Here is a 19,650-nt window from a genome sequence, read left to right on the forward strand (position 1 = left end):
TCACAAAAAAATACAGTTTTATATCTTTATGTTTGAAGCCTGAAATGTGGCAAAAGGTCGCAAAGTTCAAGGGGGCCGAATACTTTCGCAAGGCACTGTGTGTGTGTGTGTGTATATATATATATATACACACACACACACACACACACACACACACACACACACACACACACACACACACACACACACACAGAGAGAGACACGCGCACACACTGACAGCAGTAATTGCAGTCTCTCTGCAGCGGTAATGTTTTGTTTGTCTAGTATACTGTATCTCTAATTAAATCTGCCATTTAGGTAATGACCACTCCTGAGAGCGCTGTAAGTAAACGTGTTGGTGCGTGTGTTGGCAGGACACAGCATGGCAGAGACCCTCACGGTTGCCCTGCGCGTTGCTGAGGAGGCCATAGAGGAAGCCATCGCCAACGCAGAGGAATTCAGTGACAGCTTGGTGAGGCAACACTCCTTCTCTTCCTCCCTTCTTTCTCTACCCATCCATCCATCCCTCTCTCTTTCTCTCTTTCTCTCTCCATGTCTGTCTTTCTGTCTCTTTTGGTTTGGAGCTATTTGGATGAGGGTTTGGTTTTAGTGCTTGTAGAAAAGCTTTGTTTTACGGTAGTTCTGACTGGGCTTTGACGTCTGTGTTGCAGGAGAAGCAGAATGAGGCTCGCTACCTACGGGACCACAAAGAAGAGCTTATAGAAGAACTGGCCACAACCATCGTACAAAAAGTACATTTTATGTTTGGTGTGAAGTTTTTAGTGACATCACCTTAGCATTGCCCTCTTTCATTCTGTATCTCTCTCTCTCATTCTCTCTCCCCCATCTCCTTCTCTCTCCCCCCTTTCCTTCTCTCTCCTCCCTCTCCTTCTCTCTCTCCTCCCTTCTCTCTCTCTCCTCCCTTCTCTCTCTCTCCTCCCCTCTCCTTCTCTCTCCCGCCTCTTCTCTCTCTCCCCTCTTCTCTCTCTCCCCTCTTCTCTCTCTCCCCCCTCTCCTCTCTCTCTCCCCCCTCTCCTCTCTCTCCCCCTCTCCTTCTCTCTCCCCCTCTCCTTCTCTCTCCCCCCTCTCCTTCTCTCTCCCCCTCTCCTTCTCTCTCTCCCCCTCTCCTTCTCTCTCTCCCCCTCTCCTTCTCTCTCTCCCCTCTCCTTCTCTCTCTCCCCTCTCCTTCTCTCTCTCCCCTCTCCTTCTCTCTCTCCCCTCTCCTTCTCTCTCTCCCCTCTCCTTCTCTCTCTCCCCTCTCCTTCTCTCTCCCCCCTCTCCTTCTCTCTCCCAGATCATCCAGAGGAGGAAGCATTCCGAGATGCAGACAGAGTATGACTTTGTGTGGCCCCAGAGAGCGAGCCAGGGTCAGCCTCAGGGCAGTGAGCTGTCCTCCCCCAGCCAGCACCCTCACAGCACCCTGGCCCAGGCCAACCAGGCCCACCTCAAGAGCTCCTACTCCCTCTGGGTCAGTCTGGGTGGAAGCCCTCACTACACTAGGCTATGCTACCCTACGCTACCGTGCACCACATTACGCTACACTTTGCTTCTTTACATTACACTACGCTACCCTACACTATATTACAATACGTTACACTACACTGCACTACACTGCACTACATTACAATACACTTTACTACACTACATACAACTAAGCTATGGTACACTGTACTATACTGAACCTCAACGCACTACGCTACAGTATTCTACAGTACACTACGCTACCCTACACTATACTTCCCTACACTTCACTGCAATACACTACACAATATTACGCTACATTACACTACACTACAGCAAAATGCACTTCACTACACTAGGCTATAAAACTCCACAAAAAGCTCCACTATACGTTACACTGCAGTAAGCTCCACTATAATGTACTATGTTACACTACAATAAGCTCCACTATACTATACTGCACTACACTACAATACAGTAAGCTCCACTATAATATACTATACTATAATACAATACAGTAAGCTCCTCTATAATATACTACACTACACTACAATACAGTAAGCTCCACTATAATATACTATACTACACTACAATACATTAAGCTCCACTATAATATACTGCACTACACTACAATACATTAAGCTCCACTATAATATACTACACTACAATACATTAAGCTCCACTATAATATACTGCACTACACTACAATACATTAAGCTCCACTATAATATACTATGTTACACTACAATACATTAAGCTCCACTATACTATACTGCACTACACTACAATACAGTAAGCTCCACTATAATATACTATACTATACTACAATACAGTAAGCTCCACTATAATATTCTACACTACAATACATTAAGCTCCACTATAATATACTATACTATACTACAATACAGTAAGCTCCACTATAATATACTGCACTACACTACAATACATTAAGCTCCAATATAATATACTATGTTACACTACAATACATTAAGCTCCACTATACTATACTGCACTATACTACAATACAGTAAGCTCCACTATAATATACTATGTTACACTACAATACATTAAGCTCCACTATACTATACTGCACTATACTACAATACAGTAAGCTCCACTATAATATACTACACTACAATACAGTAAGCTCCACTATAATATACTATACTACAATACATTAAGCTCCACTATAATATACTATGTTACACTACAATACATTAAGCTCCACTATACTATACTGCACTATACTACAATACAGTAAGCTCCACTATAATATACTATACTACACTACAATACATTAAGCTCCACTATAATATACTGCACTACACTACAATACATTAAGCTCCACTATAATATACTACACTACAATACATTAAGCTCCACTATAATATACTGCACTACACTACAATACATTAAGCTCCACTATAATATACTATGTTACACTACAATACATTAAGCTCCACTATACTATACTGCACTACACTACAATACAGTAAGCTCCACTATAATATACTATACTATACTACAATACAGTAAGCTCCACTATAATATTCTACACTACAATACATTAAGCTCCACTATAATATACTATACTATACTACAATACAGTAAGCTCCACTATAATATACTGCACTACACTACAATACATTAAGCTCCAATATAATATACTATGTTACACTACAATACATTAAGCTCCACTATACTATACTGCACTATACTACAATACAGTAAGCTCCACTATAATATACTATGTTACACTACAATACATTAAGCTCCACTATACTATACTGCACTATACTACAATACAGTAAGCTCCACTATAATATACTACACTACAATACAGTAAGCTCCACTATAATATACTATACTACAATACATTAAGCTCCACTATAATATACTATGTTACACTACAATACATTAAGCTCCACTATACTATACTGCACTATACTACAATACAGTAAGCTCCACTATAATATACTACACTACAATACAGTAAGCTCCACTATAATATACTACACTACAATACATTAAGCTCCACTATAATATACTGCACTACACTACAATACAGTAAGCTCCACTATAATATACTGCACTACACTACATTAAGCTCCACTATAATATACTGCACTACACTACAATACAGTAAACTCCACTATAATATACTATACTATACTACAATACAGTAAGCTCCACTATAATATACTATACTATACTACAATACATTAAGCTCCACTATAATATACTGCACTACACTACAATACAGTAAGCTCCACTATAATATACTATACTACAATACAGTAAGCTCCACTACACTACAATACAGTAAGCTCCACTATAATATACTATACTATACTACAATACAGTAAGCTCCACTATAATATACTGCACTACACTACAATACATTAAGCTCCACTATAATATACTGCACTACACTACAATACATTAAGCTCCACTATAATATACTGCACTACACTACAATACAGTAAACTCCACTATAATATACTATACTATACTACAATACAGTAAGCTCCACTATAGTATACTATACTATACTACAATACATTAAGCTCCACTATAATATACTGCACTACACTACAATACAGTAAGCTCCACTATAATATACTATACTACAATACAGTAAGCTCCACTATAATATACTACACTACAATACAGTAAGCTCCACTATGATATACTATACTACACTACAATACAGTAAGCTCCACTATAATATACTACAATACAGTAAGCTCCACTATAATATACTATACTACAATACAGTAAGCTCCAATATAATATACTATACTACAATACAGTAAGCTCCACTATAATATACTATACTACACTACAATACAGTAAGCTCCACTATACTATACTACACTACAATACAGTAAGCTCCACTATAATATACTATACTACTATACAGTAAGCTCCAATATAATATACTACACTACAATACAGTAAGCTCCAATATAATATACTATACTACAATACAGTAAGCTCCACTATAATATACACTACACTACAATACAGTAAGCTCCAATATAATATACTATACTACAATACAGTAAGCTCCACTATAATATACTATACTACACTACAATACAGTAAGCTCCACTATACTATACTACAATACAGTAAGCTCCACTATAATATACTATACTATACTACACTACAATACAGTAAGCTCCACTATAATATACTATACTACACTACACTTTTTCCTGACCATGTGACCTGACCCAGGAAAAGCTGGGCCCTAAATATAGTCTGTAGCTGGGGCCTGGTCAGGTCACATGGGCAGGAAAAACTCCTGTCCCTAGTGATGAGATATGAGGACAGACGGGGTTGAGGGCTGGCTGCCAACATAAATGAAAGGCCAACATAAAGTGCTGTTGCCCCACCAGGAGCCAGAACAGCTTCAATGCACCTTGGCATAGATTCTACAAGTGTCTGGAACTCTATTGGAGGGATGCGATACCATTCTTCCATGAGAAATTCCATCATAAGTTCAATCGTGCTCAATTGTGTTGAGATCTGGTGATGGAGACATGGTTTACATCGTTTTCATGCTCATCAAGCCATTCAGTGACCACTTGTGCCCTGTGGATGGGGGCATTGTCATCTTATGGGGGCATGACCCTAAGAATGATGGGATATTAATTGCTTAATTAACTCAGGAACCACACCTGTGTGGAAGCACATGCTTTTAATATACTTTGCATCCCTCATTTACTTAAGTGTTTCCATTATATTGGCAGATTTTTGCATGATTGCTTTTCCACTGAGGGTTGTCACCGGTTTGTATCTGTGAGCTGTACAGTAACTTACCTGGGAAACCTCTACACACACACGCCTGGCAGAATTTCAAAGGGGTAGTCAGAGGAAGCTTGCTGAGATTTGTCATCGTCCCGTGGGTGTAAGGCAGGCGCAGCAGTGTGGAATCAAAGCCACGTTCCCAGTCTGTTGCATTCACACATGATCAAAGCGCTGCTGAATACACAGGGATTCTCCTCAACTCCCTGGTCCACAGAGGGACGGGCTCCCTTTATCAACGCTATCTGTACACACACACACACACACACACACATACAAAAGTGTGCGCAGACAAACACACAGGTGCACACATACGGTCATGCGCACGCACACACACACACATGCTATGAATGAGCTCTGAGGGGGAGTGTGTGTGTGAACAGGGATGAGTCCCTCTTCCACTGTTCTTGTCCTTATTGTAGTTCTCTGATGCCCCCTGCTGACTCTTTATAGGAATCACATCCATGTGACTGGTGCGTCGTCCCAGATGGAAGGGCTCTGGGTCAAAAGTAGTGCACTATGTCAAATAGGGTGCCATTTGGTTGGGACGCACGCTGAAAGTCAGTCTTACGGTGTACCAGGCTCCCGGAGGAACACAAACTTGAGTTGCCATTTCCTTTGAATACCTTCTGAGATTCTAACCAAACAAACCAGTTCACGTTCAGCTGGATCAGTCAATAACCGCACGTAGTCACCGTTATCCACATAGCCACCCAAACAAGCAAATCTTTTCGACCTAATCCTCAAATGTTTGTTTGTTTCTGGAACGGAAGCGTGGGAAAATTGCTGCCCTGAGGAAAATTCTGCTGCTGTGCCAGTTCCATGTCAAGCTGTCCTTGGCTGGTAGACCCGGCGTTCTGTGTCACCTTGTCAGCACTCGTAGTTTTTAAAAGTGCGTAGCATGTCATTTAACATGTGTTTTGTATTTTGCGTGTTTGTGCGCGTGTGTACAGAGGTCGCGGTCGGCGTTCTCCCTGACCAGTGATGACTCCCCAGAGAAGGTGACTGAGGCACTAATGGGGGCGGGGGCGGGGGGTGGGGTACAGGACTACGCCTCTCTGAAGAAGGAGACGGCCAGGGCCTCCTCACTGCCCAGCTGGAAGAGTGTGGACCGCCTGGACAACTCCAGTAAGACGCACACTGAAACCCGGCCTCCTTCATACAGTCTCACACACAGACACACATACATTAGAGACAGAGGCACGTCCATGGCAGTCCTCCTGATAGTCAGACACACAACACTCTACACTCAACCCAGAGACATGTCCATACTGTTACACACAAAGGCATGGCACTCATTTCTCGTCTCTTATTTGTACAGTCAACTACAGTATGTTACATGCAAACAGGACAGTTCCATACCGTTAAGCTCACAGGAAGAATGCTGTGTTTTGTCCCACACGTGAAGTTTTGCTATGTTTGCTTGTGCTTGTATGTTCAGGTGCGTCCTCGGTGCTGCAGAGCCCTGACGGGAACTGGATTGCGCTGCAGAGCTCTCAGCACTCCCGTCCCAGCCTACTGGCCAAGAGAAAGTCGCTGGTGTTCAGCGTCCTGGAGAAAGAGTCTGGCGTGGTCTCGGCCTACGACGAGATGGGCTCTGATTCCGATCAGGAGAACGACGAGAGGGGCTGGGGGGCCGCGCTCCGCCAGTTCCGGCAGAAACTATCAGACGAGACGTACTACACGGACTCCCAACACGACCCGGAGTGGACGTACACCCCGGTCCACCTCCCGGTCACCTCGCCGTCCTCGGGCCAGTACACCAACACGGAGACCGTCAACTCTGACTCAGAGTCCTCGTCGGTACCCTCCGCCCGCCCCCGCAAACCCTTCCATAACGTAATGGGAAGAAAAGGCCCTAACTCAGACTCGCATCTTCATCCCCAGCAGGCTCAGTATCATCATCATCAACACCAGAACTTCCCCTCGTACCCGCTCCACCCGGAGGCGCTGGATGTGAACTTTAACCCCAAGGTGACTGAGGATAGTAGCGAGGCAGAGGACAGCATGCAGAGCGACCAGGTCAGGAGGTCGCGGAGACGCAGGAAGAGCAAGAGGGAAGCGGCGGGGAACCAGGCCCACACACAGCCCCTCTACGCACAATCTGTACAGGTGGGAGGACGACACTAACAAAGCCTTGAGGACGGTTTAACTTGCAATGACTGTGATATGTGGTTGTCTTACCTTAGTTGAACACACTGACAGTAAGTCACTCTGCTGACAGTGTCTGATAAATCAGGCTTTCCCAAACTCGGTCCTGGGGCCCCCACTAAGGTCCACGTTTTTTGCCCTAGCGCTACACAACTGATTCAAATAATCAAAGTTGGTTATTTGAATCAGCTGTGTAGTGCTACGGCCAAAAAAAAAAACGTGCCCAGGAAAACCCTGTGCTAAATTACTCAAAATTACTCAAATGTGAAGATATGGGGCGTGTTGCAGCTACACCAATCTTGTTCTCATTTCTCATTTACGGTAGTAGATTCAGCTGCAGAGATTTTAGATTTACAATCATCTTTACTCCACCACATTCTTGTTATAAATGTGTAAAGTTATTGGTCAACCCTCGTAAGACTATTGAGAAACATTACCACAACACTGTGTGGCAGAATAGGGCCATGTTTTAAAGACAGAAAATACGCTTTAAGGTCTCTCTCCCTATTACTCTCTTTCTTGCTCTTGCTCTCTCTCTCTCTTCTGCCCTCTCGCTCTGTCTCTGTCACTCTTTCTTTCTCCATTCTTAGGAGAACAGTATCCTGCTGAACGGCCTGTTGAAGAGGGGCATGAGTAAGGAGATGGCCGCCCCTGATGTGGTGCCCGAGGCCATGACCCCCGAGCCCGAAGACCAGGACGCTGTGGCCCCTAACTCTGCGGCCCCTAGCCCCCGTAACCCTATGACCCCTGACCCCCTGTCCACCAGCAGCACTGGGCCCGGCTCCGGAGACACACTGGAGCAGGAGCTCCGCTCCAAACTGAGCCAGCTGGTTGGACGAGCCAACAGCAAAGAAGTAGTGAGCTCATCTGAGGACGAGCCAATCAAAAGTCCTGGAGGGAGAGACCGAGAAAGTGACAGCCCGAAAGAGAAGCTGAGGCAGAATGAGAGAGAAGGTGATCGGCAGAGACAGAGTGAGAGACCGAAAGACAGACCGAGGAGTAAAAGTCAGGATAGGGCGAAGAGGGAGACAATCGAGTCAGTGAAAGGGCCGGAACTGAAAAAGAGAGAGAGACTAACGGAAAGGCCGACATTAAGAGAGGAGGAGAGAGTGAAGGAGAGGAGGTTGGGGAGAGGAGGAAAGAGTTTGGAAGAGAAAGTAGATGACAGAGAGGAGAAGAGAGTGGAGAAGAACAGGCTCAGTAAGAGACCACAGAGAAAAGAGGTGGACAGAAAGACTGAGAAAAAGGGGGAACAAGTGGAAGACCAAAATGAAAAGACTGGATCCATGCCCACCTCGCTTGCTATTACCCCATCTGTCCAGGAGGGGGTGCTGTGTGACGGACAGGTGAGCAGAGAGAGGCGGAACAGGAACGCATTGTTTCATATTTCACTTTAACCATAGTTGGATAGAGGGCCAAATCTAGAGATATGTATACCAGGATAGGGATACTTGGCCCAAAGCCTGTTTTACCATGGGTAAAGATAGGAGATGAGCTCTCTAGTACATCTATGGCTTTAGCCTACCATCATTGTCCTGTTTGTCCTCACCTAAACACGGCAGGGGGCTACCCTTAGTTATCTTTCAATCTGATCTTAGACTGTCTCTGTATCGTACTCCCATGTCTCATTTCTCTCATTCACTCCTTTACTTCCCCTGCCTTTCTTCTGTCTGTACCTTCTTCTCATCCCTAACCTCTTTCTCCCTCCTCGCCTACCTCTTCTCAACTCTTCTCATCTATATTTTGCTGTGCCATCCATGTCCCACCTCTCTCCTTCTCCCTTTCTCCTGTCTGTCTCTCCGTCCGTCCGTCCATTCGTCCATGCGTGTCTGTCTTGTCTGTCAGGAGGGACAGAATTGTCTGGAACTACAGCAGAGGCTACAATTGCTCTCATCTCTCTTACAGCAGGTGAGATCTACTGTCTCTATAACACAGGCCCCGGTCAGGACATCACACACATACTGTACATGCATAGACCTTCTATGCAACATGAGTCAAGACTAACAGTCCCAAACTTAACATTCACCTGATACAACACCAAAACTATCAAATTACTGTGATGGATGTAGACAGCACACACTAACACACACTCAGCCATGCACACGTGCACCTATCTGATGATTCCTCCTTTTACAATCCTCTCACACACACTGTCACAAGTAAGACATCATCAAGTGAGACATGGTTGTTTTGTCAGGGACCATAATGGTATTAGTCACTCTCTCTCTCTTTCTCTCTCGCTCGCTCTCTCTGCTCTACTTCAGTTGTTTGTGTCCCAAAATAGCACCCTATTCCTTATGTAGTGCGCTAAATGTAGGGTACAGGGTACCATTTGTGACGCCGATTTGTTCTTATCTAGATGTGGCCTATTTTAGGGACTTCTGGACACTTCTCAATGTTATTCAAAGCAACTAAGGGTGGATGGGGAGTGAAAGAGGGAGTGAAATAACCGAGTGAAAAGCGTATGGTGCTGGATTCAATTTAGACCTACGAAGCCGATTGCATTAGGTAATATACGCGTTTCCCTTCTAGTGCTTTTCTCTTTTATTCTTCTTCCTTCAATACATTTTCGACATTTGTAAAGGGCAGAGGCTGGGGGTATGAATGGCAGTTACATAAAAGGTGTGAAACCACCAGTGGTGTAAAGTACATAAGTATAAATACTTTAAAGTACTAATAAGTATTTTTTTGGGGGGTGGGGGTATCTGTACTTTACCTCTGATATTTTTGACAGCTTTTACTTTTACTCCACTACATTTGTAAAGAAAATATTGACATTTTACTCCATGCATTTTTACCTGACATCCAAAATGTACTTATTACATTTCGAAGGCTCAGGCAGGACAGCAATATGGTCCAATTCACGCACCTATCAATATAACGTGTTGTCATCCCTACTGCCTCTGATCGGGCACTCACTGAACACAAATGCTGCGTCTGTAAATGATGTCTGAGTCTTGGAGTGTGCCCGTGTCTGTCTGTAAATGTACAAAAACAAGAAAATCATTCTAGTTTGTTTAATATAAGGAATTTGATGTATAGCATTTACTTTCATTTATTATTTTTACTCAAATATGACAATTTAGTACTTTTTCCACCACTGTACTTAAGTATATTTAAAACCAGATACTTTTAGAAATTTAGTATTAGTATTTTAGTAGTATTTTACTGGGTGACTTTCACTTTTACTTGAGACATTTTCTATTAAGGTATCTTTACTTTTACTGAAGTATGACAATTGAGTACTTTTGCCACTACTGGACACCACAGCTCTCCATTTGAGGTACGGTATGTCAAGAGATAAATATGGATGGATTTACCATGGTATCCCACACACACTACTAAAAGGCTTCTCTGGAAGGGGTGCTAATCTGGGTAAAGTCATGTCCGTAAAGTCTTCCACAAATGACCGCAACGGGAACGTTTTAAAATCATGGTGCTCTTGTTTATTTATTTATATATATATATATATATATATATATATATATATATATATATATATATAATGATTATTATTATTATTTTTTGTATTTTTTTTTAAACTGACGTATTTATTTTGTATGAATAAGAGCACAATGAATTTAAAAACTTTGCCTTTGCGGCCATTTGTGTAAGTTGCTGTCACCTTTCCTCTTTTGGAATAACAAGGACACTGAAGTATATCTGCACAAGTATATCTGCACAACTCTCCACTTGTTTGAGATGTCGACTAAGTGTCAAAAGTATAGATCTGCGGCGTGTTCATAAAGCCCCAGTGGAACACACAGGGTCGTGTGAAACTTACTCCTCAGCTGTGAGTTTCCAGCTTGCGTCACTTCATTAACTTGCTCTTGAGGTGGCACGATCGGCTGAGACGCCTGCAGGAGCACGGTCACGTGTGTTTGTCCGTACCAGGTATGGGCCCAATTTGTGGAGGAAATGTCACTCGCTGATAAGCAAGTGCACAAGCACACACTGCATGGTATCTCAGGTAATGCGGGTGTGGATGCACTGTCTAAAGTGCTTCCTCAACACAAATGTCACTGTAGGAAATGGAGCCGTGTGTTGGGAGCCACGTTGGTAATGATGTCTCTTTGTAATGGGGGTGATGGCCAAGACTCCGGCTCCCATTCTCCGTCGACCTACTCGGTCAGCACCGTAACTCCTTGCTCTCTAAGTCACCGCCGAGTGCTCAAAAGGAGCCGTCTCTCATCTCGTCTCATCTCCGGCTCAAGTGCCACCCACGAACACCCCCTAACACCCACGCTGTGCCTTTCCTTTCAAAGCCTGTGCACGTCGCTAGCCGGGCTAACGCGTCTTAGAGAGAGAGAAAGCGGGTGGATCAATGCACTCATTAGTCCCACAGATCAAAGCTTCAAGCCAATGATTAACTCAATATTGAATTACATCCATCTCCCTCCTTCTCCATCTTCCCTCTCTCCTTTTCAGATGTGCTGTTCTTGTTTGTACTGTACAGTTGGAGTGTGGTTTGTTATGTCGTTTAGGTTCAAGCCGAGACTGCACTTTCGTTTGCCTCATGTTAGGTCCACTGTCACCCTTGCGTGACCTCTATAACTTAAACCTATTATATAGCGGAATCTACTAATAGAAAAGGTCAACAGCCTTCCTCCTCTTCCACCCAAAACCTCAGACTCTTCTTCCACACACTGTTTTTCCTCCCACCTGATCGCTCCGTGCAGGTCGAGCGTGAGTCATGATGCGTGTCTGTGTGTGTGTTGAGGTGTAAAAGCTGTGTGTGTGTCATTGACTGACTTCGTCTGTCATTGTCATTGAGGACCATGCTGTAAACATCTCACTCGGACCCTCTTCACTGTTTCATATATGTTTTTTACTCACTGATGGTAGTCATCTTTGCCTATGACTCGTATCTCTGTGTGTGTTGTATGTCTGTTTTGTATGTGGTGTGTGTGTGTGTTGAACAGAAGTACTCGGCCGCATCTCTGTGCAGTATCACCACAGAAGTCCTGAAGGTGCTCAACGCTACCGAGGAGCTGATTGGTGAGGCGGGGGGCGATAGCGTCACCCCCTCAGAGTGCATGAGCGCGTCTGAATCCTTCTCCAGCAGCTTAGAGACCAGGGAGCTGGACCAGAAACTCACAAAGATGGAGGAAAACGTAAGAACCACAGCCTACAGTTGAAGTCGGAAGTTTACATACACCTTAGCCAAATACATTTAAACTCAGTTTTTCACAATTCCTGACATTTAATCCTTGTAAAAATTCCCTGTCTTGGGTCATTTACGATCACCACTTTATTTTAAGAATGTGAAATGTCAGAACAATAGATGAGAGAATTATTTATTTCAGCTTTTATTTCATCACATTCCCAGTGGGCCAGAAGTTTACGTACACTCAATTAGTATTTGGCAGCATTGCCTTTAAATTGTTTAACTTGGGTCAAACATTTCGGGTAGCCTTCCACAAGCTTCCCACAATACGTTGAGTGAATTTTGTCCCATTCCTCCTGACAGAGCTGGTGTAACTGAGTCAGGTTTGTAGGCATCCTTGCTCACACACGCTTTTTCAGAACTGTCCACACATTTTCTATAGGATTGAGGTCAGGGCTTTGTGATGGCCACTCCAATACCTTGACTTTGTTGTCCTTAAGCCATTTTGCCACAACTTTGGAAGTATGCTTGGAGTCATTGTCCATTTGAAAGACCCATTTGCGACCAAGCTTTAACTTCATGACTGATGTCTTGAGATATTTTTTACCTGTTTCCTCCAGCATCTTCACAAGGTCCTTTGCAGTTATTCTAGGATTAAATTACACTTTTCGCACCAAATACATTCATCTCTAGGAGACAGAACACGTCTCCTTCCTGAGCGGTATGCTGGCTGCATGGTGTCTACTTGCGTACTGTTGTTTGTACAGATGAACGTGGTACTTTCAGGCATTTGGAAATTGCGCCCAAGAATGAAGCAGACTTTTGGAGGTCTACAATGTTTTTTCTGAGGTCTTGGTTGATTTTCTTTTGATTTTCCTATGATGTCAAGCAAAGACTCACTGAGTTTGAAGGTAGGCCTTGAAATACATCCATAGGTACACCTCCAATTGACTCAAATTATGTCAATTATCCTATCAGAAGCTTCCAAAGCCAAGACGTAATTTTGGGGAATTTTCCAAGCTGTTTCAAGTCAATTTAGTGTATGTTAACTTCTGACCCACTAGAATTGTTATACAGGGAATTATAAGTTAAATAATCTGTCTGTAAACAATTGTTGGAAAATTACTTGTGTCATGCACAAAGTAGATGTCCTAACCGACTTGCCAAAACTATAGTTTGTTAACAAGAAATTTGTGGAGTGGTTGAAAAACAAGTTTTAATGACTCCAACCTAAGTGTATGTAAACTTCCGACTTCAACTGTACATACATCTGAATGTTGGTGGTTGTCACTATCTGGCCATGCTAGAAAGGACCAAAGTGCAGTGCTTTCTAAACCCAAAACGTAATCCTTACCCTAACCTCAGCCGTAACCCTAGATCAAGAGAATAGATAACCTATGTGTACTTGCCCATCTGAGGTCACTATCTGAGCCACTTTTGTCCATCTTAGCTTGACCATATAGTGACTACAACCTGTATTATTTAATGTAGAGGCTCAACAAGACAGGCCCTAGGATAGAGCCCTGTGGGATCCCAACATTGTTATGCTCAGAACCTGTGCCCTTTGAGTTCTCCTGTAACATGTGACTTGTCCCTGCAGGTGTACCTGGCTGCGGGGGCGGTGTACGGCCTGGAGGGGGCACTGGGGGACCTGGAGGAGGTGGCCCGGGACATCAGCAGTAGCACCTCAGACAGAGAGCTGGCCTTCCTGGAGGAACAGGTGGCCACTGCCGCCACCCAGGTGCAGCAGTCTGAGCTCCAGGTAGGGGGTCCATTCATATCCAAACGCCCAGTTGTTTCAATGGCTGTGTTCCATGCTGATTACATTGCAGATGCATGTCAGATTTCACAGCACCTAGGTAGGTGTGACATATGAGCCAATCACATCTTTTGTCATATACAGTATGTTTAAGGTATTTTCACAATTTATTGATCAAAAAGAGAGAGTGGATGACAGTGCTGAAAGTTAATTTGTGGTAAAGGGAAGTTGGTTGGCATGTGTCCTGGACGCTGCGTCTTAGACCACTAGATCACCCTAGGCTACCAACCAGATGTTATGATAGAGCAATTTGATGCCCAACTGTGCAGTCGGTGACATGGCACGTCTACAGTGTGGTCGGCCTGGAACGCGACCAGGGTCTGATGGTCCTGTTAGAATGCAGGCTTAAATGTGGAGACTGGATAGACTGTGAAGGATATGTAATTGTATTCCACTGGTGTCTTCTAAATTGTCTTTCAGTAGCAAAGTGAATTGATGTGATCTGCTAGCCTGAGCCTTGATCTACACCACATGTACAGCAAATATAGTTTTACTTCAGGTCTGATATCCTTTTTCTGAATTATTTTTCATCTTCTCCCTCCAGATATCAGACATCGAGGTGAGGATATTATCTTTAAAAACAGCTGGACTGAACGTCACCGCCTGCAATCGTTTCTCCAAGTTCCCCAAGCCAAAACCTAAGGTAGTATTTTTCCACCTTACAATTATTACACACATACACAGCCTAATGGTCACTGTACTCATGTACTGTTTCTCTGCAGCCTCAAACGCTCGACACGTCACGTCAACAGAGGAGAAAGCTACCTGCCCCTCCAGCCAAAGGTAACGGACTTGTTGAAATGCTCACAAAGAGAACCTGTTTTGCTTCTGAACCATTTGTTTAGGTCTATTTAATCTATTGATGCCTCCATTTCCATTTCCTTCTTTTGTTTAATTAAGTTTATAGGGTTGACTCCCCTTGTTGATTGAAAAAGTACCAGGGCGCAAAATGATCCAAACGTTGTCACTTCATAAAATCTCAAATCTTTCAGACTGTGTAATATCACACTGTCTCAAGGAGCAAGTTTTTGCCTTTCAACAGTCGTAAAACACACACACACACACACACACACACACACCCTCTTAGGGCGTTCATGTGCGTTTTACATCGATCTTGCGTTTCACATCACTGTGGCAACACAATGTTGTCCGCTCCGCAGAGTAACGGACCCTTTTTAATGTGTGGATGTTGGATGGGGGGGGGGGGGGCTGGTATTCACACTTGGAAGGCTAACATCACACATTTGGAGCTACAGGATTAGATTGAATGGACGCCAGACTAAATGCACCAGCTAGAGAGGGAAGAAAGAGAAAGGTTTAATTAGGAAAGAGAGACGAAGCACCGAGAATAAGAGACGAATCGGACGGCTGAGTCATCAGCCAATGGGACACACTCCTTTTCATTTGAATAATTATTTCATTAATTATTAATGGTGGTTTTGTTTCTGTTTGGCGCCATCAAGCAGCCTCGCCGTGTCAGTGATTCACTCTGTTTTTTTTTTAGCTTTAGTCTCAAAGAAAAGCACAACGTAACAGAGGCGAGATCAAAGAAGTCGTCTCATAGTCATGTCGTGTTGATTTCAGAAAGAGATCGACAGATCGTCTTTTAAAAAGATCGTCGTTAGATTAGAGCTGATGTAAGTATTCTTTTAGGAAGGGATGCATATTTTACTGTTTCTCTCTCTGTCTGGGGGAACTTCTGAATTTCATGCCCAATTCTGATTAAATACGACCAAATAGTGTAACAAAAACTTAAAGGACACCTGCTCTTTCCTTTCCATAGACTGACCAGGTGAACCCAGGTGAAAAGCTATGATCCCTTATTGATGTCACCTGTTAAAGTCACTTCAATCAGGGTAGATGAAGGGGAGGACACAAGTTAGTTAAAGGAGGAGACAATTGTCTTTAGACAATTGAGACATGGATTGTGTATGTGTGCCATTCAGAGTGTGACTGGGCAAGGCTAAATATTTTGGTGTCTTTGAACAGGGTATGGTAGTAGGTGCCAGGCACACTGGTTTGTGTCAAGAACTGCAATGCTCCTGGGTTGTTCACGCTCAACAGTTTCCCAGGTGTATCAAGAATGGTCCACCACCCAAAGGACATCCAGCCAACTTGACACAACTGTGGGAAGCATTGAAGTTAACATGGGCCAGCATCCCTGTGGAACGCTTTTTGACACCTTGTGGAGTCCATGCCCCGATGAATTGAGGCTGTTCTGGCGGCAAAAGGGGGGGGGGGGGGGGGGGGGGTTGCAATGCAATATTAGGACTGTGTTCTTAATGTTTGGTGCACTCAGTGTATATGCAATGTAAACTACATTTACGTTGATACTATGTAATAGCTTCATTTGTCATTTTGACTATTTAATACTTTCCTTACCTGAACAGCTGAAGTATATGTCTATATGTATTTATTGGTCTTCTTCCAGATAAGGAGTCCGAGCAGCAGGTGAGAGCACTTCAGCCGTACTGACATACAGACAGCACAAAAAGTCCCTCGAGGGCACCCCAGGACCCGTGGACCCCCGCGGGGCCTCTCCAATCCAGTGCCTTGATCCAGCGTCCGCTTCGGGCTACACAGGGACTAACACCTGCCCTGTGCACCCCAACCAGCGCTCTCCTCAGCCAGGCACTTCCCCGTCCTGTCACCCTCTAAAAATGACCCCATACCATGCCTCCCCATCCTACTCCATCCACCCCCCCCCCCCTCCCCTCGGGCCTCACTCACTGTAACCACCACACCACGACACCCACAACGTGGTGGGTTGATAGACGGCGTGTCTCTGCCTTAAAATCAGCATACGAACACTCCTCACCGTGACAACTCGCTGTCTTACTATCAAAAGAAGACGTCACTTCAGAGTCATTGTAGTACAGAAAATAAACCTGTCAGTCTTTTTTTCTAACTGTTTGCAAGAGTGTTGTAGGTGTTTGAACTAATGTACAAAGAAGATGTGAAAAAAACACGTGAAATACTTCTGTGGTACGTGTCCCTAAAGAGGCTAAACCATGTTTTATACTACTGTTTTACTTTCTCTCACCGATGAAATGTCATGATGAATTGTAGAGCAGTTGCAGAACCTGTTCAATGTTGACATTTAATTATTATTTCTGTGTAAAGACTCAAAAGTAATAATTTCCCTGAAACTAGCTAATAACAATCCTCATTCACTAAGATATGGTCTGATGTTTTTCAAATTTTAGAAAAGGAGATTACTTGAAAAAACATCTGGTGTCCTCTCCTGTTCCTCAGTTAAGAATTGTCATTAAGGTAGCAAGTGAACACACCTCAACCTTTTTTGAAGGAGGTGATTTTGTGATGACATAATTACTCTTGTGCTTAGTTACCATATTTGGAGAAAGTTTTGCTATATTGCTAGTAATGTAATGAAACATTTACATTTAATTGCATTTTCAAAATAATGAAGCATTTGTCACACAAATAGGCTACCTATCTGTAAAGCATTTATGAACCCAAAGAAGCCATGAATGAATTAAATCAACACGTGTTTCTTACCAATTAAAAACACCTGTCTATGAAAGTGTCACCATCTAAGCCGTTAGTTTTTGTTATTTTTATATTTCATTTATTTCAGCTTTGTGGCCTTTATTTGGCATAGATTCTGATTTGTCACCTGTGCTGTATGGCTCCAGTAATGAATTGTTAAATATCTAGTAAAGATGTAAACATAATGAAGCCTAATGGGCTGTATGACAAAATGCTATTGAAAACCATGATTTTATTACAAGCAAATTGAATTTTTAACTTTTCAAGGTTGTTATCATTTTCACTAAAACAAAGTGAGTGGAAAATGGCGTAAGCTTTCTCCCCCTCTGAAAGCTTTTCTCATCAGTTATGTCTGAAAGCGTGTCATGTTTCCATCTTCAAAGTGCTTTACATGACATGTGTGGCTGCATTAATTGTCTAAAATCGTATGATTTCAAAAGTTGATAAGGGTATTCATATTCATGATAAAATGGGGGATGCTATAAATAGTAGTTGATGCAGTGTGTGACACAACTCCAAAGAGTCTCGAGTGCTCGGCCTGTTTCTATCAAGCGTCTCATTGTAGGAGTACTGGTCTAGGATCAGATCTTTCCTGTCCATGTTAACTGTATTCATTGTGATCTACAAATACAGGCCTTGCTCTTTATATTGAGAAAGTCAAAGTATTAATATAGAGGATATGAAATACAAGGTTGCGTAGGGTTCTGTTTGTGTCTACTGCTCGGTAATGACAGGTAAAATAGTATGACGTTTGCTTTGGTCCGTGGTGTTATGTGCAGCCTTTTTTTCAGGCCACACATAACACCCTGGACCAGAACTAGTATAAAGTGTCATCTAGTTGTCCTTTGAGAACAGCTTATTCCCATACCTCTGGACTGCTGGGACTTCTGTTGTTTTTACCTGATATTATGATATTTGATTCTATTGGGTTCTATTTGAACACTGGTGGGCCCATATATTCATCCTATGATCGCTTTTTGCAGGTTTGGCAGATCGTTCCTGTATGTTGTCGTTGTTCCTGGAGGTGTGTTGTGTATAAACGCATGTTAAATAGATGTACAAAATTCTCACGAGAAGCACAGCCAAGGGGTTCATCATTATCAATGTCCTGTATTTTTATATTGTAAAAAAAAAAAAAAAATGATCTCACCTCAGAATTTGTTTTTATATATATATATATATATATATATATATATATATATATATATATATATATATATATGTATGTATATGTATATGTATATATATGTATATGTATATGTATATATATGTATATATATGTATATATATATATATATATATATATATGTATATATATGTGTGTGTGTGTGTAAAAAAAAACGGATATGACATATAAGATATAATTGCCCAATCATAAACTAGATCCTTCTGTGTTGTCTGTGGGAGACTGTGCAACCTAGCTGCCATCATGACGGAATGACTGCAGTGAAGTTCACTATGCACAGCTTTGATGGACTATTCACTCATGTGCAATCGTTTGTTGCAATCCATATCATGTGTTGGGGAAAAATATAAAGAAGCAAAAAATGTATTCTCTATGTGCCAAATTGCTCTGAATGAGAAAAAGTGTAATACTAAATGAATAAAAGTTTGCATACCTGAATGATCTCTGGAGTTTCCTGTCATTTCTAACCTTTGTGAGTCAATGACCTATTACTTATCTTATGTTACGAAGAAAATCCCTTTTTCAGCAATATTCATACCTATTTACCTCATGGTAAAAAAAATATATATATATATATGAACCCGCTAATTTGGAATTTGAGCATCTTTACATTTCTCTTGATTA

At 42.5% G+C, this 19,650-nt stretch overlaps 1 protein-coding gene across 3 annotated transcripts in view; it reads left to right on the forward strand.

Moving 5' to 3' along the window:
• Positions 1-19,056, forward strand: part of LOC110535611 (rab effector MyRIP) — a 153,270-nt gene extending 134,214 nt beyond the window's left edge. The window contains exons 6-17 of one of the 3 annotated variants that reach the window (XM_036935342.1): positions 354-451; positions 651-731; positions 1,274-1,447; positions 6,207-6,381; positions 6,695-7,365; positions 7,995-8,750; positions 9,250-9,312; positions 12,327-12,518; positions 14,112-14,273; positions 14,875-14,973; positions 15,053-15,113; positions 16,762-19,056. In XM_036935342.1, coding sequence (XP_036791237.1) covers positions 354-451; positions 651-731; positions 1,274-1,447; positions 6,207-6,381; positions 6,695-7,365; positions 7,995-8,750; positions 9,250-9,312; positions 12,327-12,518; positions 14,112-14,273; positions 14,875-14,973; positions 15,053-15,113; positions 16,762-16,805 — 2,576 coding nt within the window. In that variant the 3' untranslated portion in view covers positions 16,806-19,056. The remainder of the gene's footprint in view (positions 1-353; positions 452-650; positions 732-1,273; positions 1,448-6,206; positions 6,382-6,694; positions 7,366-7,994; positions 8,751-9,249; positions 9,313-12,326; positions 12,519-14,111; positions 14,274-14,874; positions 14,974-15,052; positions 15,114-16,761) is intronic. The other 2 variants (XM_036935344.1, XM_036935343.1) reach the window with 2 other exon arrangements.
• Positions 19,057-19,650: the final 594 nt, after the last annotated feature.

Source organism: Oncorhynchus mykiss, chromosome 11, assembly GCF_013265735.2.
Source record: "Oncorhynchus mykiss isolate Arlee chromosome 11, USDA_OmykA_1.1, whole genome shotgun sequence".
NCBI lineage: Eukaryota > Metazoa > Chordata > Actinopteri > Salmoniformes > Salmonidae > Oncorhynchus > Oncorhynchus mykiss.